Source organism: Phoca vitulina, unplaced genomic scaffold, assembly GCF_004348235.1.
Source record: "Phoca vitulina isolate PV1807 unplaced genomic scaffold, GSC_HSeal_1.0 scaffold29, whole genome shotgun sequence".
In the NCBI taxonomy this organism is placed as follows: Eukaryota; Metazoa; Chordata; class Mammalia; order Carnivora; family Phocidae; genus Phoca; species Phoca vitulina.
In genome coordinates this window covers 19,356,185-19,382,483 of record NW_022589732.1, presented here as the reverse complement: position 1 = coordinate 19,382,483, position 26,299 = coordinate 19,356,185, and the positions used below count along the sequence as shown (strand labels likewise).

The window sequence follows — 26,299 nt, the reverse complement described above, 5'->3', positions numbered from 1 at the left end:
ATGAGATAGAGAGAGAGAGCATGAGACGGGGGAGGGTCAGAGGGAGAAGCAGACTCCCTGCCGAGCAGGGAGCCCGATGCGGGACTCGATCCTGGGACTCCAGGATCATGACCTGAGCCGAAGGCAGTCGCTTAACCAACTGAGCCACCCAGGCGCCCATATGCTTGCGTCTTTACCTTATTCCTAGCCTAACAGGGAATGCCTCTCCCCTCTCTCGTGTACATGTGAATTGTTCTTGTGAGGCAAACGCTGCTACCTTGTTAAGGAAATATCCCTCTACTTCCTTTATTTCTACCTCTCAGAGTTTGTTGTTGTGTTTTGGTCTGGGATGGCTGTTTAATTTCATCAAACAATAGTTTCAGTCCTTACTGAAATGATAAGGTTCCCTCATTTTTGTTTCTTTGACCTTATGGCAGACATGATGGCTAGAGATTTTTCCAGAACTCCACTTGGAAATGAATAGCTATTTTATCTTATGATCCGATTAGTGGCTATGCAAGAAGGACTGTTAGGCTATTTAGATGCTCATTTGGGAAAAAAATTTAAGTTTGAATCTTTCTTTGCAACCATGTAAAAATTCTAGATGGATCAGAGATTATACCTTAACAAATGCTTTATGCTAGTTGGCAAAAGTATTGGAAAGTATTTTTATAGTCTTGATGCGAGGAATCATAAAAGTTGTAAAACCTAGAAGCCGTAAAAGAACAGACTGAGAGACTTGGTCACCTAAATATCGAAAACTTCTGTATAATGAAAGACACTGCAAAGAAAGTTAAAGACCGTGGAAGAATGGAAGGAAACATTGCCAACATACATCACAGGTGCTGGATTAATAATCAGAATATGGAAAAAAAGGGAAAATAGAAAAAAGTATTTTTTAAGGTATTTATTTATTTATTTATTTATTTATTTATTTATTTGACAGAGAGAGACACAGCGAGAGAGGGAACACAAGCAGGGGGAGTGGGAGAGGGAGAAGCAGGCTTCCCGCGGAGCAGGGAGACCGATGCGGGGCTCTATCCCAGGACTCTGGGATTATGACCTGAGCCGAAGGCAGAAGGCAGACGCTTAACGACTGAGCCACCCAGGCGCCCCAGAAAAAAGTATTTGACTAAGCAAATAAAGCTCAACTTCACTCATAATATATAGCATGTGAATGAAAACAAGGTCACATTTTCGTCATCAAATTATCAAAATTTTAAAGAGATAAAGATCCAACGTTGGAGAATGTGCCTGGCTGCTAGATCTGGGACTTGGTGCTCCACTCCAGAAGTATTTTATGTCAATGGCGTCCCTGCAGCATGGCTCCGACATTAAGTAAGAGGGAATTGGGTGCCCCGTGGAGCAGAACTCAGTGCCTGCCTCCTCCCTTGGAGGTTAGTAAGAGTTTTTGGCATATCCACCAAAATGTTAAAGTCCCTCTGACTCAATCATTCTTTTTCCAGGAATGAGTGTGTAATGTGTACATAGAGATATATGCAAAAGGATGTTCGTTGAAGCCCGCTTTATATTGGGGGGAAAGGAAACAAACCATCAATAGAGGATTGTCTGGACAGATGATGGTGCATCCATTCATGAGATATTTTGCAACCCTTAAAAGGAATGAGGTGGATTTATGTGTACTAACAGAATGATCTTCAAGATTTAATGTCATGACTAAGATGAACATGAATGTGAAAGCGAATCCCCAAAATATCTATTATTCAATCCCACGTATATATGTTTGTGGGTGAAAATGCATAGAAAAGGAACTGGAAGAGTCCACCACGCTGAGAGAACTGGACTGCATTGGCTGGGCCCAGGGTTGGGGGCTTGGTGACAGGGAGGAGTTTCAGGTTTTACTCTGTATGCTTTATTACTTCGCGACTCTACCACCACAAGAAAGCCTAGCCCATGTGTTGTTTTCTTTGCAAATCAAAAATATTAAGCAGCCCACTTGCTCTGAGCTGCAAGAATCCCTGTGGCTTCGCCTGCTCTTTGACAACTTCCCACCTGGCTAAACTACTGAGGAATGTCCTACTAAGTGTGAGAAATTGTTGCCATTCTGAAAAAAGTTTTTCTGAGCTGGATCCTCTGGGCATCCTTATCCCCAGGAGAGCTTTAGATCCAAGTCTCTGTCCAAGATCTGCTGACTCAGCACAGGAATTTCTGTGCCTGTGGCTATTATCTGGGGGAGGAAGTGACTAGTGAGGGTCCCTGGCTGGTGGCTGTATGTAGGGCAATTGCACGGCCACAGGCGGGAACCGAGAAGGCGACGAGGTGGCCTGCAGCCGCGAGGGCTCCTTGGGAACCCCAGTGGGGACGCCTGGTGGGTAAGGGTCTGCACTAGTGGACTAGGATGGCCAGGCCAACCACTCAGAGCTCTGGAGCGCAAACCCTATGCCTAAGCTTTTGTAGCTTTTGATTTTTGTTTTCATTAAAAGTTAACTTTTTTGGGGGCGCCTGGGTGGCTCAGTTGGTTAAGCGACTGCCTTCGGCTCAGGTCATGGTCCTGGAGTCCCGGGATCGAGTCCCACATCAGGCTCCCTGCTCGGCGGGGAGTCTGCTTCTCCCTCTGACCCTCCTCCCTCTCATGCTGTCTCTCGTTCTCTCTCTCTCAAATAAATAAATAAAATCTTAAAAAAAAAAAAAGTTAACTTTTTTTTTTTTTTTTTGCATCTTCGACTACTGTGTTCTGAACTGGAGGGGAGGTGGAGATTTGAAGTTCACTGAAAAACTCATCCACCTCTTATTCTGGGTTTGCTTAGATGGAGAAAGAAAACCCGGCTCTTAGGGACCATGTGTAAGTCTAGCCTTATGGAAGGGCTGGCCTGCAGAGGCGGGAGAACTGGATTCAAATCCTGACTCCACATTTACCACGTGACTATGGGCAAGGTTCTTAACACCTCCGAGCCTCATGTCCTGATCTGCAGAAGGGACGTAAGGATGTGCCCCTCATGGAGCTGCAGTGACGATCACAGAGGTTGTCTATGTAGAAGTAAACCCATCAAAGCTGAGCTGCGGTTTATTAATCTGACGGTGGTTCCTAGAGCATGAACTCCTGGAGGCAGACATGTGATGTTGAGAATTAACTTCTCTCCTTCCTCCTCCAGGCTTTATCTAACACTCTCTAGTACAGAGCTTAAGTATTTGCTGTACGCTGTTATTCTGATTTTTTTTAAAGATTTTTTTTTTTTTTAATTTACTTATTTGACAGAGAGCACAAGCAGGGGGAGCTGCAGGCCGAGGGAGAGGGAAGAAGCAGGCTCCCCTCCAGGATCATGACCTGAGCCGAAGGCAGATGCTTCACCGACTGAGCATCCCCCCCCCCCCAGGCGCCCCATGATTCGGATTTTGATTCAATTAGGGCTCCGGGTCTTTCCTAGCCTTCAAGCCATTTTACAAATCTGTAAGTTGTAGAGAGCAATTAAAATAATTCTTGTCTACAGATATGCAAACGGTTCCTGTTACAGATTCAGTTACTTCTCCTTCTCGGTGTGGAAGAAGCCAGCTTCACCTCCGCCGGCACATTCTTGCCAGTATTCCAGATGTGCGTCTGTTCTTCCGACTGGTTGTCACCTCTTCCTGGTTCCCTCATGAACAGCGAGCTAAAGAAAATCTTCAGCACCTGCTCATGTTACATCTGAATGAAAGTCACGATTTTACCTTTTTTAAAAGATTTTATTTGACACAGAGAGATAGAGCACACAAGCAGGAGGAGCGGCAGAAGGAGAGGGAGAAGCAGGCTCCCCACGGCGCAGGGAGCCCGACGCGGGGCTCGATCCTGGCACCCTGGGATCATGACCTGAGCCCTAGGCAGACACTTAACGACTGAGCCACCCAGGAGTCCTTAAAGTATCTTTTAACATTGCTGGGACCCCGGTAGCAGAACAGGAAGTTTCTGTAAACGGCAGACACCACCTCTGCGTCCCTCTCTCAGGGCCAGACACTGCCCGATGGAATTAATGACCTATTCGTAGGTGGACGGGGAAAAGCTTCCACACTCGCGCTCGGGGTGCAGGTCCGGGGCCGGAGTTGTGGGTGACCCGGAGGAAGGCGCTTCAGTGTGCTGGTCTGTGAAATGGGCTCCTGAGCGCCGGGGCGAGGGGAGCGGTGGCCCGGAGCCCAGGCCTCGCCCCCTCCCGCTCTCCGGCGCCTGGGGAGGGCGGGAGGCCCGACTGGGGAGGCGCCCAGGCTGGCACGCCGGCCCCTCCGCCCGCGGGGTCTCCGGAGGGGGCGGATCGCGCGAGCCCGAGAGCCCGGAGCCGCCCAGGAATTTTGGCTCGGGCGGCGAGCATTTCCTGCGGGCGGGCCGGCGCGGGCCCCGGGGGCAGACGCTGCGCTGCGCTGCTCTGCGCTCGGCCGGCCGGCAGCATGCGGCCCCTGCTCTGCGCGCTGGCCGGGCTCGCCCTGCTCCGCGCCGCCGGTGAGTGGGGCCGGGCCGGGCGGGCCGGGGGTGGAACCGAGCCGGAGGGAGAGCAGAGAGCTGGAGAAGGGGGGACGGGCCGGGGAGGGGGGGGATTGAACAGAGACGTGAGAGCGACCGAAAGGTAGAGAAAGAGTGGGGAGACCCGACGCCCCGAGGAGAGAGAGAGGAGGCAAGGATCGCAGGGAGGGAGGTTAAGTCTGCAGGGTGGGCACACATCCCGCCAGTACCCCGGGGCCAGCTGCCTCCAGAGGGTCTGCAGAGGCCCCCAGGCCTGGGGTTACCGGCACTGCCTTAGAAGCCGAGTTCCGGCAGGCGATGACCCAGGCCTGGACCAGCACGGCCAGCGGGCAGGCAGGCGACCCCAGGAGAGAGGCCACGGCTTCACCTGCCCTCTGGCCGGCCCGGAGGGCTCTGCGGTCTGGGTGCGGAGGCCAGTCTCCCTGCTTCCAGAGATCTTCCCTGAGGGCCTGAGCTGCCTTGGGTGATGGGGGGTTGGGGAGCTTGGGGTGCAGGAGGGAGAGGCCCTTTAGTTCTCCACCCCGCTGGGGGCCTTGCCTTGCACCGTCCCCTCTCCCCTCCCCTGACAACAGCCTTAGTGCTGCCCCTTCTCAGGCGAGGCTCAGATGGGGCGGCTGCAGAGAGCCTTATTTATTTATTTATTTATTTGACAGAGGGAGAGAGAGAGAGCACAGGCAGGGGGAGTGGCAGGGAGAGGGAGAAGCAGGCTCCCCGCCGAGGATGGGGAGCCCGATGTAGGGCTCGATCCCAGGACTCCAGGATCATGACCTGAGCAGAAGGCAGTGGCTTAACCAACTGAGCCACCCAGGCGCCCTGCAGAGAGACTTCTTGCACACAGATGCTCACTGCACCACCCCGAGACTCTGCACATCGTGTGGTACTTCACAGTTTATAAGCCACACTCGCATTTACCCAGAGTCTCATGCAGTCCTCAGCTAGTGGGAGCTGGTGCTCATCCCAGCAGTATAGGTGAGGGGAAGGCTCAGGTCTCCCCAGGGGTTCCGAGCCAGAGGCCTCACCAGGCATCCAGGCCTCCTACTCCCTCAGGGGGGCCCTTGCCCCTGCCAGGCTGCTCACCCATCAGCCCAGAGCCAGAGGATGTGAATCACACAGGTGAAGTGCCCTGCCCCTAGGACAGAAGCCTCCTGCCCTGGGGCCTTTCAGGACACAGCCCACTGTGGGAGTGAGTGCCCAGGGGCAGGGTGGAGGCCAGTGCTGATCCTGGGCAGCCCCTGGCTGAGTTTCTTGGGTGAGTCGCCTTCCCTCTGGGAGGCTGTTTCCTTCTCTGTAAGCTGGGGAAAATGATACCCACTCCAGAGAGCTGGCTGCAGGAATTGAATGAAAGAAGTCCCCAGCATGGAATTCAGCAGGTTGGCTCCCCTTCTCATCCCCTCAGCTTCATTGATCTCTCTGAACCTCAGTTTCCCCACCTATTAATGACGGAGGACCAACAACCGCCTCCTCACAGCACAGAACCCACAGTGCAGGTCCTTCTTTCCCCCTACTTTCCCCCCTTCCTTCCCCCGCCCCTCCTCCCCGAGTCCCCACCTCCAGGAGTTGAGGGCACAAAGCCCAGTCTGTGCTCCCCTAGAGGGAGGAGTTGGCTGCCGCCCACTTTCTGCGGCCCCTTTAGTCATGACTGGTATATATACTTTAATTTAAAACCCTTTTCAAACATTACTTCCTTTCTGATTATGCACGCTCCTTGCTACAGATTTTTTTAAAAGGGGGAAAGCTAATGTAATCTCACCCTGAGTTCACATATTTTTATGTAGAATCTTTCAGACTTCAGACAATTTACCATTGTTTTTCTTAACTTTTGATTATGAAATCTCTCAGATGTAAAGACAGAAGAGCATGGTGAACCCCCATGTACCTCCCACCCCGCTTCAGCGATACTGATTCGTGGCCAGTCTTGTTTCCTTTGTCATCCGCATTCTTTCTCCTCCCTCCAATAATCTTAAAGGAAATTCCAGGCATCATATATTTTCATCCATAAACATTTCCTTAAGTATCTCTAAAGGATAAGTAATCTTTTCTTTTTAAGTTTTTTTTTTTTTTTTTTTTAAAGATTTTATTTATTTATCTGACAGAGAGAGACACAGCGAGAGAGAGAACACAAGCAGGGGGAGTGGGAGAGGGAGAAGCAGGCTTTCCACTGAGCAGGGAGCCCGATGCGGGGCTCGATCCCAGGACCCTGGGATCATGACCTGAGCCGAAGGCAGACGCTTAATGACTGAGCCACCCAGGCGCCCTCTTTTTAAGTTTTATTTATTTAAGTAATGTGTATACCCAGTGTGGGGCTCGAACTCAATGACCCCAAGATCAAGAGTCACATACTCTCCCAAATGAGTCAGCCAGGCGCCCCAAAGATAAATAATCTTTTAATAAACATACCTGCAATACCATTATCACACCCTAAAAAATGGACGATAGTTTCTTTTTTAAAAGATTTATTTATTTATTTATTTATTTGAGAGCGAGTAGGGGGAGGGACAGAGGGAGAGGGAGAAAATCTCAAGCAGACTCCCCACTGAGCACAGAACCTGATGCAGGGTTTGATCCTGCGACCCCAAGACCACGACCTGAACCGAAATTAAGAGTCAGACGCCCAACTGACTGAGCCACCCAGGTGCCCCTGGACAATAATTTCTTAATATCATCAAATATCCAATCAATGTTTAAATGTCCCTAATTATGTCATGTTGTTACATTTGGCTTTGTTTTATCCAAATAAGGTACACACATTGCTTTTGGCTGATATTTCAGTTACGTTTCTTTTAATATGTAAGTTCTCTTCCCCCTCTTTTCCTTAAAATGTATTTGTGGAAGCAACTGGGCTGTTTGTTCTATAAAGTTCTCCACATTAGATTTCAGCTGACTGTATCTGCCAGGAGTCTTCTAAATGTTCTTCTCTCCCCCGTATTGTCTATAAACTGGTAGTTAGATCTAGAAACATCTGCTGTTATGCAAGAATACGTTAAGATGGTTTGTTGCTTTGATTACTACTGAAGTTGGGCTTTTTCTTTAAATGCATACAGGTCATTTCTACAAATTCTTGTGAATTGTCTTAGACTTCTCAATTGTGGTACTGTATTGGTCTGTAAAAAACTCTTTATGTATTGATGGAAGCAAACTGCTTGTGATACTTATAGAGCCCTTTTTAAAAATTAAGGTTTCTGCTGAGTTCCTTTCCTGTTTTCCTATCAGAGGGGTCTCAAGTCCTAGAACCTGGTCCTTTTACCAATTGTCACCCATGCCTTGGGGGCCTTTGGGCGTGCTCTCACTGCCTACCAAGTCCCCATGGCCATCTGTCTTCCATGGGGATTCTGCTTTCTGCTTCGAGTGAAAGAGGAAGATGCTGAAGGGCTGTTGTGAGGGTCATGGCATTCTTCTTACACAAATGGATATTGTGGGAGTGAACCACTTAAAGACAGTTTGATCCAAGGCACACATTTGGGCTCTTGGGGGGCCCCAAGACAGCTGCAAAGATGTCATGTGAACGGATCCCCTTGGCCCCGTTCCTGTCTAACCCTTCATTTTGTAACTGTGTCCAAGTTTGTTTGCTCGCCGAATGACAGGCCGGTAAGTTAAGAGGCAAGAAGTTGGGGTAGGAAAGTGACTTTATTCGGAAAGCCAGCAAAACGAAGAGATGGTGGACTATTGTCCCAGAGAACAACCTGTCTGAGGATGAGAGTTGAGCTTCTTTTATGTTAGGAAGAGGGGGAAGTGGGAGGGGATTGGAGTCAAAAGATGACTGATGTCTGCATTGAAAAAGGTCCTGTCGAGGTGTCTGGGTGGCTCAGTAGGTTAAGCGTCCGACTCTTGATTTCGGCTCAGGTGGTTGGATCTCAGGGTCCTGGGATGGAGCCCTGTGTCGAGCTCTGCACTCGGGAGTCTGCTTGAGATTCTGTCTCTCCCTCTGCCCCGCCACCCCCACTCTCTCTCTGTCTAATATAAATAAATAAGTCTTTTTAAAAAAAGGAAAATGTCATGTAACTTCTTTGTCCTTGGTCAGTTGATCTTTGCGTGTAGGAATCTGGTCACATCGTTCCTGTAAATCTTAAACATAGCATAGTCAACTCTGTACGTACTTCTGTGCCTCCTCCAGTGAGGTAGGTTTCGGGTAAGAAAGCAGTTTTTGTAAATCTTGGTTGTAAGCAAAATTCCTTTAATGATTAACATGCCTATGTGCAGGGCAAAGCAGGAGTTTCTAAGCTACAGGTCACAGTGGCAAGGGAAATAGAAGCAACATGGAGTCAGACATGCTAAGTTTCTCCCTCTTACACAGGAGGCAGCTGAGACCCCAAGATAGGAGCCCCTTAACTTACAAAGGGTCACATCACAGCTAGTGCACAGTATAGACCGTGTTGGGCAGGGAGGATTCAAATCCCATCCCTACGGCCTAGTAGCTGTGTAATCTTGGGCATGTTATTCAATCTCTTTGATCTTTGGTTTCCTAATCTGTAAAAAAGGGAGGTAAGAGTACTGAGCTCTTAACAGATCAAATGAGATAATGTACACAAGCACTCAGCAGAAAGCTTGGTGCATCATGAGCGATCACTAATCCATAGTAACTTCCAATATAAAGTATGGTTATGCCTGTTGTGAAGGTGAAGAAACAGAGTCCAGTGAGGGGACTGGCTTCTAAGAGAGCACAGAGAGCCGGGTCAGCACTGAGCCCTCTGTGTCCTTGTTGGAGAAGTTCCTCCCAAACATCCCTTGGGCCCTTGTAGAGGTTTATTCCTAGAATAGATGCGTCTCATCCTGAGAACTGGTTGAAGTGATCCAGCAGAGAATTGGCTCCATGTGGAGAGGGGGAACCCTGGGGAGCAATCCCCGCCTTGCTCCATCTTCAGCTCCCCTGGTGGCTGCCCCATAGGGCATTTGCACATCACTTGGCTGTTCCGAGGCATCTTCAAGTGCATGATTCCCTTGAATCGTGCAAAGTAGCAAACACAGCAATCCTGCAAAGTAGACCTGGCGGAGCAGATCCCTCATTCTCTGCAGGAGGGGCAAAGAGCACCATCAGTAAGCCCAGAGGTGGGACTGCATCTCTAACACCAAGCCTTGTGTGCTTTTCACGGCACACCGAGAGAGGTTCATTCTGGATGGCTTCTTAGACCTCCTCCACCTTGTGGGCTTTTGCAGTCTACCTCTGAACTCATACATGAGAAAAAAAATAAACACGTGCAAAGTTGAGGGGGCCCTTTGTGATAGTAGCCCAGCTTACCTACCATAATCAGATACTGAATGTACTGGAATGACATTGATGTGCTCTCAGAGTAATCAGCAAGACTCAGATCTAAGGAAGACAGGAGGACGTGTCTCTCCCAAAATAAAACCAAGACGTGCTTCAGAATCTGAGCTCTTTCTTGAGGGGCTCAAGGTTCTCTCTCTTGGTTTAGCAGAGCAGTTCCACATTATTGGAGCTCTTCATGTAATTGTTTGAAAATAATATTCTGCTTTAAAAAATAAGTTTAAAAACCACTGATGGTTTTAAATGAATCACAAATTTTAATACAAATATTGTATGTGGTAAATTTTATTATTCTGTTATATTGTATGTGGTCAAATACAGTTAACCCCTAAGTGACAAACATCACTGGTCAAAGCGGAGTGTCTTCGATGATTCAGAAGTCACGGCAATTTTCAGGGTCGCCTCTGAGAAATTACGTGTTGTCACAGAAATCACTTGACTTGTACGTGCTTTCTTAGTGTTTAAGTCCCAGATACAAAAGGTCTCCTATGCCTTTATGGGGGAGAGGCCCTACTTCCCGCCTCAGAGGATGGGGATCCGGTGGCCATGTCTCTTTAACTGGAGAAGTGAGCCCAGCACCTCCGCGGGGCCTCCGGCCTCCACCGCAGGCTGCTCTCACCAGAGCACTGTGTTCCACCCATGGCCGCCATCCAGGGTGCACATAGGCCCTGAGTGGGAGCCGGGCCAGGGAAAACAACCCGGCCTCCAAGAAGGTCCATTTCCCAACTGGCCGGGGCAGGGCGGGAGCACAGGAAGGAAGGGAACATGGAGAACCACAGCCTTGGCTCCTCAAGCACGCTCACGGCCACCCTGCAGCTTTCCCCACTCGTGAGCACCCCAACAACCCCGTGAAGCAGGCATCACCCTGAGCCCCTTCCCACGGAGGAGCTCAAAGACATGGAAGACAGCCAGCTCATGCCTTGTGGGGGCTTCTGGTCCAAGAAGCAGCTTGTCCTTGACTCACACCAGCTCTGTCCTTGTAGCTAATTTATGAGGCCCCTCAGCAAGACAGACCGGCATCCCGCATGGACTACATGGGGGGGCAGTGCCTCAGGCCTCCCCACCCCGTGTTAGCAAGGGGGCGGCAGAGGCTCAGCGAGGAGAGGAAAGTTTCCCACAGGCCCACAGCGATTCGTGGCCAGGCAGGGTGAGAACGGGGGTCTCCTGGGTGTTTCCGGCCCTTTGCGCGGAGAGGTCAGTGCAGGGGTGAGGGCCCGGCTGGCTGAGGGAGCAGCAGTGCGGGCTCGGAGTGAGGGCCCCGCCCCGGCTTTCTCCCTCGGATGAGCTCACGGACACTGGTGCCGCGGAGCCCAGGACGCAGTCCTGTCCAGATGTGAGGGATTCGTGCTGTGCGATGCAGAGAGCAACCTCAGCCAATCCTTTTCCCTGGAGGGGTTTTGGAGCCAAGTTAGACCTCATTGCAGACGTGTCGAAAACAGGATGTTTTAGGCCCGCGGAGGGGAGTAGACTCGTGTTGTTCATGACTTACAGGGCTGGCAGATCCTCACACTTGGCCAGCCAGGTCAGACTGCTTCCTCCCGCCTGAGCTGGGTCTGGGAGAGGGCAGGCATGGCTCCGGGGAGAGCCTGGGCCGGAGGGGTGTGTGTGGACCCACACCCCCACTGGGCAGACCCCCTTTTCACAGACAGCCCTCCCTGTGGGTGAGAGCAGCTCTTCTTGCCCCCAGGGAGTCCTTCCTCTCTCGGCTGGGCTCCCCGGTTCTTTCAGCTGAGACAAACAAGTCAAGCTTCCGAGTCCCTTCACCACAGCCGCCTCTAGCCCTGCTTCTGCCTCTCAAAGGCCCAGAACGGAGCACAGCCCTCCAGGTGGGGTCCCTCAGGCCGCCCCCGCCCTCATCCTGAACATTTCCCATCCACGCATGCGGCCCACGATGGCTTCTGCTTTTTGCTAACAACCCCATCAGACAACTGGCTTTTATTATGGAACATTTCAAATCATATATACAAGAGTAGAGAGAGGAGTGGAATGAACTCGCATGTCCCCATCACTCAGTTTCAACAATTATCCATCTTGGCCAATCTTGTTTGGCTACCCATGTCTCCTCCCACTCCCGGGCCTGGATTACTTTGATGTGAACCCAAGACATCCTAGCATTTCATCTCTAGGTATTTCAGTATGGATCTCTAAAAGACTCCCTTTTAAAAACAACCAGTACTCATTCCAGCCACACATAGATGGAAAAAATAACCAAAGTACCACTGTCATGTCTGCCCCCTCCCCAAAGTCAACAAGACCATTGTCTTTTGAAGAGGCTTTTCAAAGTTCAGTGGAGGGAAATAATGAAAAGGAGAATATAGAAACAAATTGCTCTCCATAAAAGATGCTCATAGTGGAAGGAAGTTTTGTCTCTGCTCTTGGTTCTCATCCCTACATTGAAGAGTTGGGACCCAGATAGAGTTGGAACAGGAATATCTCAGGATTGTGTGTGTGTGTGTGTGTGTGGGAGGTTCTGGCAGAGCTCTGGAAGGCCAACTTGCTGAGGTGGGGTCAAGAGAGGGCCAGGGTGATTGGAGTCCAGTCATTTGCTGACCATGTGACCTTGGGCAGGTCATTCAACCTCCCAGAGTTATGCGTTCATCACCAGCAAAATGGCTCGCCATCTCTGTCCTTACCTCAAGATCTGCCAGCCTTCTGGGCGATTCTGTATGTCCCCTTGGGCAACCCAGCCAACACCAGGGTCTTAGAGTTACAACAGTTTTGCACCTAGATAGATCAAGTCCAATAATTCTTGCCCCCACTCTGCCTCAGATGCCCACATCCATGACCATAACCTTGATATTTTCACTAGGAAGCTGCTCCACCTCTCAGAGCTGAAACTGCAATGTCTGTCACCATTCATTCCTTCTGTTACTCCATCATCTTACCAAGACCTCCAGTCCTGTCAGCTCCTCCATTTCTCCCAGTTTATTGGCCCTCTTACTGGCCCCCTTTCCTTCCTTATCCAAGCTAGACTCCAGAGCTCATCCCCTTAACTCCATGCTGGTCAAATCATCAATCCTTTGCTCCCTTGCTCTCCCCCACACTGTCAGACCCCCAGCTTCCACTCCATCCAGCCGCCTGTCCTGGCCACTCTATACCCAGCCTGCTCGGCAGCTCGCTGGGGGACTGGCTTCCAGCGTTCCCCCTGGTGTGGGGTCCTTCTGCACAGGCCTCCTCCTTCTCTTCACCTCCTTTTGAAGCCCTCTCTGTATTCGAGCCCCCTCCCCAGTGGTCTGCTGATAAAGTGGCTCGCAAAAACAAAGATGAAGACAAAAACAAGTCATTTGCTGGTTTCCATGATGTAAATACTCTCACCGTGCCTCCCATTTTCATGGCTGTGTTTAATAGCCCCACACACAGAATTCCTGAAAGCTTCACAACTAGCTTCCTCTTTCGTAAGCCAACATGCATTTCCAGCCAATGATTCCCCTCTTCCTTTACAGAGTGAAGAGAGGCCAGCAGGTGAGAACTCACTCTACTTCTTGGCCCTCTGAGGAGAGGTCTGCCTTTACCAATTCTGCTGCCCGCTCCCCTCCTTCAAGCGCTGCTTCCATCCCCCCCACACACACACTGCTGGGTTCCCAGCCTGTCCTCTCCTCAGCTCTACTGTCCTTCAGGCTGTCAGTGTGGTTGTTTCTTCAAAGAACAGAAACAACAACAAGAAACATTCTGTAGACAATGTGATCTGATCTCCCTTCCTTCACAGCCAAGCTTCCCAGGATCCCAGTTTCTACCTTTGGACCTCTCTTTCCCTCTCATCCCACGGCATCTAGACTCTGCTTTGCCTTCACTACTCCGCGAACAATGCTGGGGTGGGATTTAGCAATGACTTTCTCATTGCTCTGTCTTTCCATCCTTATCTCGCTAGACTTCCCTGCTGCTTTAGCCCATGCTGACCGCCTCATCCTCAGTGAAGCTCTTTGCTTTGCTTCGTTTCGGGGGCAGTAGCCTTCTTCCTGAGTGTCAGGGTTCTCCAAGGTTCCAGCCAACTCTGATGCCCTATAGGCATCTCGGGGCCACCAACACTGAAACCTGAGCTCAGAACCAGGGCCCTGAGACTTCTGGTCGGAGGACTGGTTGGTGCCAGAAGAACCAAGGAGGGACCAATGTTGGGGAGAAAAGTGTTGAACCAAGAGCTGAACAGGATGAACCTCAGGCTTTCCACTTACTCGCTGTGTGACGCTGGACATAGCGTTTCACCCCTCTGTGCATCAACTGGGGATCTTAAATAGGTGGTTGTAAAGGTTGATTGAGTTCACACGTGTTTAGCGTACTGTGTGGTACACAGTAACTACTCATCCAATATCCGATATTACTAACTAGTCACCAACGTCAATGCGATGGCTAAAATATCTCCTCATCCTCTCTACTCCTACTGCACTGCCTTGCCTCATAACTTCTTACACTGACTACTGCAATAACTCCCTGCCTTCACAGACAAATCCCTCCAATCCATTCTCTGTCTGTAAAAGAATTCGTATATGACCACGTGACTCTTCTGTTGAAATAAACCCCCAAATAAGGTTTGTTTATTGGGGCAGCCGGCTTTGTGTCCATGCTCACTCTCCTCCCGACCACCCTGTACTTTCCAGCCACCCCAACCCCCCTGAGGGTTTGGGCACAGAACCGTGCCATTTTATGCCTTTCCCTCTTTGCACACGCCATTCTGTCTGGCGGGAACACTTCCCCCCTTCCTTACCTTACAGAGTTCAGGCAGCACCTCCTTGAAGAAGCCCACCTGGCTATGGAGGTGACCAGGGCCATATAGAGACAAGTGAGTGACTGGGGCAGCCCCATCCTCACGCCCTGACCCACACTCAGCCTCCCTTTGCTTCTCTTTGTAACTGTTTTCAGGACCCACCTCGTGGAGCCCAGTGCTTTGCAGGGGTCTCTAGTGTATAGGAAATGGTGACAAGGCTTGTTTTCCCACAGCTGCTGAGCCCTTTGTGCCCTCCCGTGGAGACCCGGCCTGGAACGCAGGGTGTGACAGACACATGGCTGTCCACGACCGTTTAGACGTCATAGAGGAGGTAATCAGGGTGACTTGGGAGGACACGCAGTTTCAGGACCACCTGCCAGGCTGGTAGCTTTCTAGGGCTCAGGAGAAGCTTGCTTTGGAAAATGGGGGGAAATCCAGGCCAATCCTGCTCCCTGGCCACCGTGTGAAACATGTCCCTGCCCTACCAAGGCTGTTAGACTCACCAGCCCTCAACAGACTCTGCTTCTGCAGGGACCTTGCTTCCATCCAGCTCGAGATCTCCACGTCATTACACACTGAGACGGTGGACATTCAGTCACTGGGTTTTGTTACACAGCCATGGTTTGTAACACTGGGGTCTGTAAAGATTTACACTTTACTTTCACAAACCTTTAACTGAAATTTAGCATTCCCATTCATTATAAGTAGACAACAAACCATTGTAGTATTACCAGTACTGTGACTTTGTTCTCAATAGAAATCACAGATAATTTCATCCCATTATAGTTGTTGTGAATATATCAACATATCATTCATCCTAATCAGCCTGTCAAAGTTACAGTAGTTGTTAGACCTGATGTTAGGTCATGTTATTTAATGAGTTAATTAATACATACATTTTTACATCAAAGATTTAATATTTAGTACTTGAATAAGGTTTTAACGCAGTTGGGGTCCGTGGAAATCCTATATGCTTTATTTTTTTTCAGTTAAAGTGTGTTTCTGAGAAGGGGTCTGTAGGTTTCACCAGACTGCTAAAGGGGTTCATTCAGGAAGAAGTTAGGAACGCCGACGCGGACTAAAGAACGTTTCAAAATCCCAAACCTGTCATTTGGCAGAGTGGCCACCAGGGGGCGGGGCGACAAAAAGAATGTGGGCTCCCAGTGAAGTCCGGAAAGGGAAAAAGGAATCCCAAGGTTGCTCCGCGCCTGGCTGTGTGACTGAGGCAGTGCGTCGCTTCGTGCCAGAGCCAGGAGCGGCCTTAAAGGGTGAAGCCCTCGGATTCTGTCATCTGGGGACCCGAGAGGCCGCACAAATTCAGAACTGGCACTCAGTTCTCTCCCTGCTGCGCCCACTGGGCTGCCAGGTGTCCCTTAGGATGTGGCTGTTGAAGCAAGACTTGGCACCACTCTCGTGCCCTACTCCTCCTGTCCCTCGCTCCCCCCACGCCCCGCTCCATCTCTCTGTTCTAGACGGTGGAGAAGACAGTGGAGCACCTGGAGGCAGAAGTGAAAGGCTTGCTGGCTCAGCTGGAGGAACTGGCCTGGAACCTTCCCCCCGGGCCCTGGGTCCCCGCCCCCGACCTCCTCGGAGACGGTGAGCGGCTCGCGCAGCGGAGGGGACAGCTCGGGCTGGGGATGGCTGCCCACCACCGCACAGGTGTGGCCTGGACAAGCCGGGAGAGGCGTCGCCTCCTCCAGGGGCCGAGTGGGGAGGCATCCCCCAGCTCACCCCGCGAGTTCTGTGCCCCACCCCCGCCTGGGGGCGCTGCAGCCCGGCATCTGGTCAGGGCTTCTGGAAGGGCTGGTGCAGTTCCCGTGGGTCTGGCCTAGCACTGCCCGGGACGCCATGTGCCCGCCTCAGAGCTCCGGGGCTCCTCTCGGGTCCCTTGCAGGGAACCCGTCCTGCGCCACCACAGAGCCCTCTGATGGGGCGTCGGAGGGGGTTGCCCCCGGCGCCCTCCCTGTGCCCTGTGTTCCCTGGCATAGGAGTTCCGGGGCTCGGGGAGGGGCATGCAGCACTCCCGAACTGCCCCCTCTCTTTCAGATCGCTTTGGAGCCCCGGAGCCTGAGCTGCCCAGCACCTGGAAGTGACCCACTTGTGGGACAGCTCTCCTCTGAGGACACAGCCGTGCCTCCGGGCCTGCGTTCCTCAGCTTGGTGCAAAATAAAAGCTGCTCCCCTGGCCCCCCCGCGTCTGCTGGCAGTGACCCCTCTAGCCACAGCCCCTTCTCCATCTACTCCCAGGCCCTGAGGCCCAGGTCCTCCTGCGGGCGCAGACGGGGAGACCTCAGGCGGCCTGTGGGGCTGCCCTCCCTATTTATGGGGGCAGACAGGGCGGGAGTGGGCTCAGAGCTGAGGCACCTGAGGCCCAGGTTAAGGTGACACAGTGCAAGGGCCCTCAGAGTAGCCTCCCCACTCAAAATGTGGCCACAGACGAGCAGCAGTAGCGTCACCTGGGAGCTTGGTAGGAATCCAGAATTTGGGGCCCAACCCAGAGATCCCGCATCAGAATCTACATTTCAGTGAGATACCCAGGGGATATGTGTGCAAATTTGTGTGCAGTTTTTAAAAGTATTCTATTGAGGTAAAATTCACACAACATAAATTTCAGAATTTTAATCATTTTAAACTGCACAAATTCAGCGGCTTCACACAGTTGTACGCTAATTCCAGAACATTTTCATCACCCCCCAAAGAAACCCTGTACCTATAAGCAGTCACTTCCCATTCCCCTCCCACCACCCCTTGGAAACCACTAATATTTCTATCTCTATGGACTCGCCTCTTCTGGACATTTCATATAAATGGAATCATTCAATACGTAGCCTTTGTGTCAAATTTTTTTCCCACTGAGCACAATGTTTTCAGGTTTCATCCGTATTGTAGCCTGTATCAGTACTTCATTCCCTTTTATAGACGAGTAATATTCTATTGGATGGATATGCCACATTCTACTCACGCATCAACTGATGGACATTTGGATTGTTTGCACTTTCTGGCTATTATGAATAATGCTATAAATGCTATGAATATTTATGTACAAGTTTTTGTGTAGACATGTTTTCATTTCTCTTGGGTCTCTAACTAGGGATGGAATTGCTGAGTCAAATAGTGATTCTATGTTTAAGTTTCTAAAGAACCATCAAACTGTTTTTGCACAGCGGCTATACCATTTTACACTCCCACTAACACTGTGTACATAAGGGTTTTAGTTTTTCCACATCTTCACCATCTGTCTTTCTGATTATAGCCATCATACTAGGTGTGAAGTGGTAACTCACTGTGGTTTTAAGTTGCATTTGCCTAATGATGATGAGCATCTTGCGTTTCTTGGCCATTTGTCTTTTTTGGAGAAATGTCTATTCCTTTGCCCATTTTTTTTTAAAGATTTTATTTATCAGAGAGAGAGAGAGAGAGAAAGAGCATGAGCAGGGGGGAGGGGAGAGGAAGAAGCAGGCTCCCACTGAGCAAGGAGCCCGATGTGGGACTCGATCCCAGAACTCTGGGATCATGACCTGAGCCAATGGCAGACGCTTAACCGACTGAGCCACCCAGGCATCCCTCCTTTGCCCATTTTTAAAATTGTGTTGTCTTTCTGTTGTTGAGTGGTAAGAGTTCTATATGTATTGTGGATACTAGGCTTTTATCAGATATACGATTTACAAATATTTTCTCCCATTCTGTAGCTTGTCTTTTTACTTTCTTGTACCTTGAAATACAAAAGTTTTAATTTTGATGAAGCCCAATTTATCTATTTTTTTGTTGTTGCTTATGCTTTTGGTGTCATATCTAAGAATCCATTGCCAAATCCAAGGTCATGAATATTTATTCCTGTTTTCTTCTAAGATTTTTATAGCATTAGCTGTTTCATTTAGTTCTTTGATCTATTTTGAATTACCTTTTGTATATGGTGTGAGGTGGGGATCCAACTTCATTCTTATGCTTGTGCATATTCAGTTGTTCCTGCATTATTTGTTAAAGAGAATATTCCTTCCCCATCAAATGGTTCTGGCACCCTTGTCAAAAATCAATTAAGCACAGATGTTTAGGTTTCTCAATTCTGTCCCATCCATGTGTCTATCTTTATGCCAGTATCACATTGTTTGAATTACTGTAGCTTTATATTGTAGCTTAAGTTTTGAAATTAAGAAGTGTGAGATCCCTGACTTTTTCCAACACTTTTTTTGTCTATTTGGGACCAGGCCCTTGCAATTCCATATGCATTTTAGAATCAGCTTGTCCAAGTCTGCAAAAAGGTAGCTGGAATTTTTATCGGGATTAGATTGAATCTGTAGATCAATTTGCAGACTATATGCCATGTCAACAATACTAAGTCTTCTAATCCATGAGCACAGGATGTTTTGTATTTTTTTTCAGTGTACAAGTCTTACACTAACTTAAATTTATCCTTAAATATTTTGTTCTTTTTGATATTATTATAAATAGGACCTTTTTTAAAAAAATTTAATTTATTTGAGAAAGAAAGAGAGCACAAGCAGGAGCAAGGGGGGGGGGGAGGAGAAGCGGACTCCCCACTGAGCAGGGAACCTGATGCGGGGCTCGATTCCAGGACCCTGAGATCCTGACCTGAGCCGAAGGTAGATGCTTAACCCACTGAGGACCCAGGATCTTAATTTAATTTTCAGATTGTTCACTGCTACTATATAGAAACACAGCTGCTTTTTGTATTTTGATCATATATCCTATATCCTGCAACTCTGCCCAATTCATTTATTAGCTCTACTAGTTTTAGTGTAGATATGATTTATAATTTTCTACATAAGATCATGTCATCTGTGAATACGAAGTTTTACTTATTTCTAATTTGTATGCTTTTTCCTTTTCTTGCCTAATTGCTTTGGCTAGAGCTTTCAAAACAATGTTGTTTGGTGTCGTCTTCAAATCATACAGGAAAAAAAAGCTACAAATCAAAAAATATATTAATAGTAATGTTTATGTTTACCTAAGCAGTTACCTTTACCAATGTCTTTTCTTTCTTCATGTGGATTTGAGTTCCTGCTCGGTATCTTTCATTTCAGCTTGAAGGACTTTCTTTAGTGTTTCTTTTAAGGCAGGTCTACTAGCAGCAAACCATCTCCATTTTTGTTTATCCAGGAATGTCTTCATGTCTCCATCTTTAAAGAATATTTTGCCAGATGTAGGATTCTTGGTTGACATTTTTTTTTTTTCAGCACAATGAATAGGTCATCCCACTGCCTTCTGTCCTGCATGGTTTCTGACAAAACCCTCTCACTGAGGCTTTTTTTCTCAGGCGTTTGTCTGGTTGCTGCAGACTTTCCATTAGTTTTCAGAGTTTGGATAAAGTTGATTCCCACAGTTTTTGCCATCTTATTTGTTGCTTTTGTGTAGGAGGTACATTTTGGAGGTCCCTACTCCACTGTTTTTGCTGACTACACTCAAGTTTAAGAAGCTTTGATCTTGTCTTTTCATTTTTCAAAGGGACAACAAAGGCCCAAAGAGGGACTACTTCAGGGTCACAGAGCAATCAGTGGCTGACCTGAGATCAGGACAGGATACCTGACTCCCAGATTGGTGCTCTTTCTGCTTCAGGACAATGTCAACTCTTACTGTAGGAAGGAACCAGGTTAGAGCGGGCACCAGTGTTGGGCCAAGGGGAGCTTTCCAAGGAGTGAGGGCTGAGGGTAGGAGTCCCTTGTAGAGCCGAGGGCTTCACTGACTGCATCTTTTACTGAGAAGGTCTCTGTAAGGGGCCAGGTAGAGGACTGAGTAATGATGTCCCTATCTCTTAAAGGAATACAGCCAGGGGGAGCTTTCAGGTTTGATGGGGTGAAAATTTAAGCTGTTATCTGCCTGGGGAAGATATCATATGTGATGATTTAGCTTGGTTTCTGTTTCCAAGTCTGACTCCACTTCCATCAGCCAGGGCAGGAAGGAACTGACAGCAGAAAAAAGGGGCTAAGTCCTAAGCTAGAGCTGTAACTGCTCGCCAAAGCAAGAGGAGGGACATGGCATGGTCACCCAGCTGTTGCCCTGATCATGGGCATTTGCAGAGGTTCGTCTTTCAAATCCCTCTTTCCAAAGCTGGGAGTAGACTTGTCCCATCTTCCATCACCTGACTGAATTCCAAACACAGGCTGCCTCCACCTCACCTGCTGCCCTCTGTGTGAACGAACACCTTTATCTCAGAAGTTCTGTCTCAGCTCAGGGGCATTTAGATCAGCATCAGAATGACAAGGCAAGCAGGATACAGAAGAAGTTTCCTGACCCCCAGGCCTGCTCAGCTCTGTGAGGTTGGGGCCCAGGGACCTGCATTTTAACAAGCTCCTCAGATGATCCTGATGCACACTAGGGTTTGAGAACCACGACTTGAGGACCATTTCCCCATCCACAACGTAAGCACCCTTATACAGCCCAATATACAGCAAGGATTGTTTCTTTAATTTTGTACCCAAGACAAGTGACTCGTTTGCCTCACCCTAGTCCCGGTCCTGCCCCTAACACAATGTTCCTTCCAGTGCCCCACAGCTGCTGAGAATTCACTCAGGGCTCAATTCACCTGGTATCTCATCCTCTAGTAGTTCTTCTGGAAGTGATGTTAAATGTGTAGCAAGAACTGGTCTTGACTAACACCTCCAGGAAGCAAAACAACAAACAACAGCAACAGCAACAACAACAACAACAAACACCACCCAGTGTAGTTCTCTCCCAGAAAGAGATGACCTGTAAGGTTGAAGGTCTCCCTCCCCATCTTTTTTGTCCGGAGCATAATAAACAGAGTTAATAACCTCCCATTGACCTTGGAAGGCAGTAAATGCCTTTACCCCTGGAGAGAACCCAGTGAAAAGTTCATGCTGTCCTCCAGCTCATACTTATTATGGGTTGGGTCCCATGGGCATGACCAAGAGAGCAGCTTTGGGGACAGGAAGGTAGAGAGAAACCAGGACCCGGACCAGGGTGAACACAGATGGTCCCCAAGTGTGTGGACCAGGGGTCTCAAACCTAAAGGCCTATAGGGGCCAAATAGGTAACATGCAACAGGGAGTGGTAGGGCCTGTGGCAACACAGAGCATATGCTTAGAGGGGGCAGCTGCAACTTGGCTTCAGCAGCTCCTGGTATGCAGGATTGCCAGAATTTAATTTTTCAAGAGAAGCCAGAATTCCAGATTTTTAAAAAAATATAGAATCTCTCAATACCTAAATGTTGGCAATAAATCAAATGCCTGAAAACTCTTTGAGGACCAAAGTAAACGCATGTACAGTCAGAAACTGCCCGCTGGACACCAGGGTGCCTCTGGTGAGACAAGGAGGCAAAGGAATGTCACAGAACATCTCCAGTCTCCCTAGAGAGGGGCTGAATGTGGGCGCCGGCACAGCTCAGCAGTCTGCCGGGGTCCGCCCGGGTGTGTGGCAAGTTATCATGCCAATCAGTCCATCCCCCCAGGCAGGGCCCACCTGGCACCCCAGAGCAAGGAGCCTGCCCTAGGGGAGCCCTCAGCCAAGCATGCAGGGTCTTGTTCGAGAGGCTGCAGGCATGGAGGCAGGGGGACCTGAAGCGAAGAGCGGGGCCTACCATCAATTCCAGTGCCCATGGCAACTTCTCTGGCTCAGGCAGGTGGGTCTAGGTGGAGCAGGCTAGGGTCTTGCTCATGGCTGCCCCATGCCCGTTGGGCCATCCTCTCCTCTCTGTATGTCCAGGGGAGAGTGAGGGGGGTATTCCCAGGCAGACATCTACTCTGGGGACAAGCCATTCCTTGGGGTCCCTGCCAGCTGGCTTGATCTCCCACCTCAGTCCCTGAATTCTCTCCTTTCTAAACTCCCAACAAAGGAGGTCAGACCCCTGGCCAGCAAGGCAAGCTCCAGGCTTCTGGACAGAACAATGATGTCTGGAAACTCTGCCCCTTCTGGACTCACCCTCTCCTACCCACCACCAGCCAAGGGGCCAAAGGCCCACCAGGACCACAGCCAGGAGCACCCTCTCAGACCAAAGGGTCCCTGGGGGGAGGCACCAGTCTTGTGCCTCTCTGGGTTGTCCCCACCCTCCTCTCCAGCATCCGGCCATGAGGCCTACCCCAGGAGTCATGCATATGCCCTCCTGCCCGCGCCTCTTCTTCAGGACGCGGATGAAGGACTGCACTCTTCCTACCTCATCCTTGGTGGACTACACCGCGCCCGCATCTGAGCAAAATCCACACACCTCTTTAGCATCTGGGCCCCGAGCATGGATTTTAGGAACCTCCCTTCTCATTCCTTACAACCCAGGCTTCCGTAAATGACCTATGCTCAGAGTTTCCTGAGCATAAGTTTCTACTTAAAGTCACATAAATTTTCACTGGATATTAAGGCCAGAACCCTGAGCTACAGGCAGGATCATGAGGCAGAAGAAAACAAACTGGCACCAGGGAAACATTTCCAAAATGTTCCAGAGCTGGCTGACTTTAATTTAGAAAGTTTTTGGCTATTGACATTCAGGTTTAAGGCACATTCCAAATTACAAGAAACCCTGTCACTGGCAGGGAGCTGGCTTTGTTCTCATGGTTTTGCATGGAAGAAGGAACAGATGATTTCTGGCCTTTTCCTTCTTCTTTTTTCTTTCCTAAGAAAACTCTAAGGAGTGAAGTGAGTTTGGCAATAACAAAGCTGAGGACACATTCTCACCAGACGCTAAGATTACCGTTAAAGGTCTTCCCTTTTACTCCTTACTGAGAACACGGCGCTCCCCCGCCAACCTCTCACCCAAAATGTGTATGCAGCAAAGACTTGTATGCATCTGTCTGGCAAGGACTATCAAAAAAAGGTGTCTCCAAATAAAGATATAAAATTACATGACTAATAGGAAGCCAAGAGTCTCAGCCACAAGCCAAAGGGACTGACTGCATGAGTCAAGGAATAAAACGTCTACTTTAGCAGCAAGCGGCCGTGAGGGCTGGCGGGGGGATAGGCACCCTGAGAGAGGGACCCAGATCCTACAGCACGAGCACTATGTGCAGAGCAGGAGAGGAGGGCGGAGGTGGAGGACGGGCCAAGGCTCTACTGATGGACGGGCTGCACTGGGACACCTGGGGGGCTCTTCTGTGGATTTGTTAGAAACAGATGGACATTCTTTTGACCTTTTCCTGGCATCGCTGTTGCTGGCAGGTGGACAGAAGTGTGAGCCACCAGTCACAGCTCAGTCGTTGCCACCACAGATCTTCAGCAGAATCTTCTGGTAATCCCCCGAAGTGTCTCCCTGGTCACAGAAACAAGAAAAACATCAGTGAAGGGAGCTGTGGCCAGTTGTGGCCTCCTATCTCTGGATTTTCCAGGGGGGGCATTCCCCACCGCGCTGGCCCCAGGGTGGGGGAGGCCCACGCACGTGGCGTCACGGCGCCCCAATCCAGCGTGGGGCGTGCGGTTCAGCCTCCCCAAGCCCTTGCTGAAAAGAAGACAGCTGCACTCACCCCAATGATCAAAGCCAGAATTTGAAAAATAAACAAACATGCAAAATTTAAAACAGCCCTCCAAGCCCCGAACTCAGGGCTAACTCGTGGTGGTCTTTTCTCAGTGCGTCTTCATTGTGCTGGACTGAGGCTGCACGTGACGCCGTACGACATGCGCTCTGGGGCGTAGTCTACTGTGACAGGAGCGTCCGTGCACGGCACTGTCATCATCTGGGCATCCCAGCTCACCCCGACCTCTCCTCCTCCTGACTCTGTCACATCCCATCAGAAGTGCAGAGTGCACGTAGCTTCTTTTAAAATATACATATTTATTTTAAATACTATTTTTTATTTACTTATTTTTTAAGAAAGCTCTATGCCCAACGTGGGGCTTGAACTCATGACCCCAAGATCAAGAGTCGCACGCCCTACCGACTGAGCCGGCCATGAGCCCGACGCTTAGCTAACATCTGACCATTTCCTCCCACCACGGCCGTCCCCGGGGGCGAGGCCTGTAGCTTCTTCCAGCAGCCCACGGGCCCACGGGCCCACGGAAGCCACTTTGTGAATAACTACAAATCCTCTGCGATGAACAGCAGCAGTTTTATAGCCAGAAAATGGAGATGAGCTGTTCTCCATGAGAGGCCCAACATGAAAGCTGAGGGAGCCAGAAATCAGAAGCTGGTTGTGGTGACTCCGGTTTCACAGCTCACACGGGCTCAGAACCTAACAGAGGAATTCCTTCTGTCACGCCGGCCCCGGCGCACGGGGGCAAAAGCGAAGCTAGCGCTTCTGCGACACGCGCGTGACACCGGGTGCCTGACAAGGACCGCCTCGCGCAAGACTTCCCGAACTCCTGGGGGGACTACTGTTACCCTGGTCTTGGGGATGATGGCACTGGGGCTCAGGGAGGGTAAGGAAGCTGCTCAAGGTCACACACAGTCAGCAAGTGAGAAGAGCCAGACTGGACTGCAGGCCGAATGACCCCAGAGCCCTGGCGCCCAGGTGCTTCCAGGGCTGTCTCTGCCGTGCGGCCAGGTGACAGAAGGACTCATCACCTCGGGACGGGAGTCCTCACCAAAAGGTCACAGACTCACAGGGTGACCGGGTACCAAGGTGGGGAGGTCCTGCATTTTCTCTGAGGCTGGTGTTAGGACTCCCCCTCCCCTCCTTTACTGAGCAGCAGGGGTGGTGGGTGCTGGGGACGTAGGGTGGGGGGCGCCAGCAGGGTCAACACCCAGCCTGCCCTCAGGAGCTTCTAAGAGTCTGGGGGCGAATGGACAAACCAGGAGAAGTTGAGGAGAGCAAGTACGAAGCCCACAGGCAAGACGCCCGCGCACGGCAGGGGCCAAGGCGGCCAGAGTTCCGAGCAGGGAGGTACAGGGGACAAGGGGGTGGCCCGGGAGGCCCGCAGGAGGCAGCCCGCTCATCCCCCCCGAGGGCCGTACCGAGATGTCGTGGTACAGCGACTTGCCGTACAGCCGCTTATACTCCATTCTGATGTCCAGGAGGTCGATCTCACTGCGAGACACCATGATGCGAATCAGAGTCCGGTCCTTCGTTCCCGCTCCCTGAAGAGAGTCCACCAAGGGCATGAGCAATGGGCCTCCTTACTGTCCCATCTTCCCGCCCATGGGCCCTCTGCCCTCTTGGCTGAGGGGTGGCTCTCCTTGCGCCTTCTGCCCTGAGCAAGGGCGGGGTCACAGGTCAGGCTGAGACACCCACCCCCCACACCCTGCCCAGATCCCTGCACGTGGGAGGCACGTACCCTCATGGCCTTGTTGAGCCTTTCAGCAAAGAAGGCTGGAGTATTCTTGAGACATTTCACTAGGAGAGAGAAACAGAGTGTGACTCCATCTGCAGAAAACTCTCGGTCCAAGGGGCCACGGAGAGAGCAAGTGTCCTTGTGAGAGGCCGCATGGGACACATCCACCTTCCTCTCCTCGTTCTCCTCCAAGCTCAATTATCTGTGATCCTGGCTCTGTCTCTTTGGAATAGAAACATGCCGGACCCCAACCTCGACCTCCTTCCGGGCAACAGTGTGGTGAAAGGAGCCATGTAGGTTAGAAATCTGGCTGCTCCAACGCGTGGAGCAACCTAGAGGCTGTGACCCTCATGGAGGAAGGATGGCTGAGTGGCATGAGTGTCTCAAGGCCATGATCCCTGTGTCATGGGGACATGCAGGGAAATGGGGAGGACCCGCCATCTGCCCCGGCCAGAAGGCTCCAAGAAAAGCACAGTGTGGGATGCCTGGGTGGCTCAGTTGTTAAGCGTCTGCCTTCAGCTCAGGTCCTCATCACAGGGTCCTGGGATTGAGCCCCACATCAGGCTCCCTGCTCCGCGGGAAGCCTGCTTCTCTCTCCCCTTCTCCGTGTGTGTGTGTGTGCTCTCTAGTTCTCACTCTCTCTCACATAAATAAATAAATAAGTCAGAAAGAAAGAAAAGAAAGAAAGAAAGGAAAGGAAGGAGAGAAAGGAAAGAAAGGAAAGAAAAGAAAGAAAGAAAGAAAGAAAG

General features: G+C 50.3%; 2 protein-coding genes across 2 annotated transcripts in view; one reads left to right on the top strand and one right to left on the bottom strand.

Annotated features, from left to right (window-relative positions):
* Positions 1 to 3,897: 3,897 nt before the first annotated feature.
* PLAC9 (placenta associated 9) lies at positions 3,898 to 17,426 on the top strand. Its single transcript, XM_032423914.1, has 4 exons — positions 3,898 to 4,405; positions 14,619 to 14,716; positions 15,858 to 15,981; positions 16,432 to 17,426. The coding sequence occupies exons 1-4, from the start codon at positions 4,354 to 4,356 to the stop codon at positions 16,476 to 16,478; spliced, it is 321 nt and encodes a 106-aa protein (XP_032279805.1). The 5' UTR covers positions 3,898 to 4,353; the 3' UTR covers positions 16,479 to 17,426.
* A 5,349-nt stretch (positions 17,427 to 22,775) lies between these two features.
* Positions 22,776 to 26,299, bottom strand: part of ANXA11 (annexin A11) — a 41,638-nt gene continuing 38,114 nt past the window's right edge. Inside the window, exons 13-15 of the mRNA XM_032423636.1 lie at positions 25,554 to 25,612; positions 25,234 to 25,356; positions 22,776 to 23,595 (exon numbers count right to left, since the gene is read on the bottom strand). Coding sequence (XP_032279527.1) covers positions 23,536 to 23,595; positions 25,234 to 25,356; positions 25,554 to 25,612 — 242 coding nt within the window. The 3' untranslated portion in view covers positions 22,776 to 23,535. The remainder of the gene's footprint in view (positions 23,596 to 25,233; positions 25,357 to 25,553; positions 25,613 to 26,299) is intronic.

Bases quoted from the DNA above. Each gene is read 5' to 3' on its own strand.
- PLAC9 (XM_032423914.1), top strand. From the start codon at position 4,354: ATGCGGCCCCTGCTCTGCGCGCTGGCCGGGCTCGCCCTGCTCCGCGCC. The intron at 4,406-14,618 runs GTGAGTGGGGCC...GTTTTCCCACAG, and splicing joins CGCCCTGCTCCGCGCCGCCG to CTGCTGAGCCCTTTGTGCCC. The intron at 15,982-16,431 runs GTGAGCGGCTCG...CCTCTCTTTCAG, and splicing joins CCCCGACCTCCTCGGAGACG to ATCGCTTTGGAGCCCCGGAG.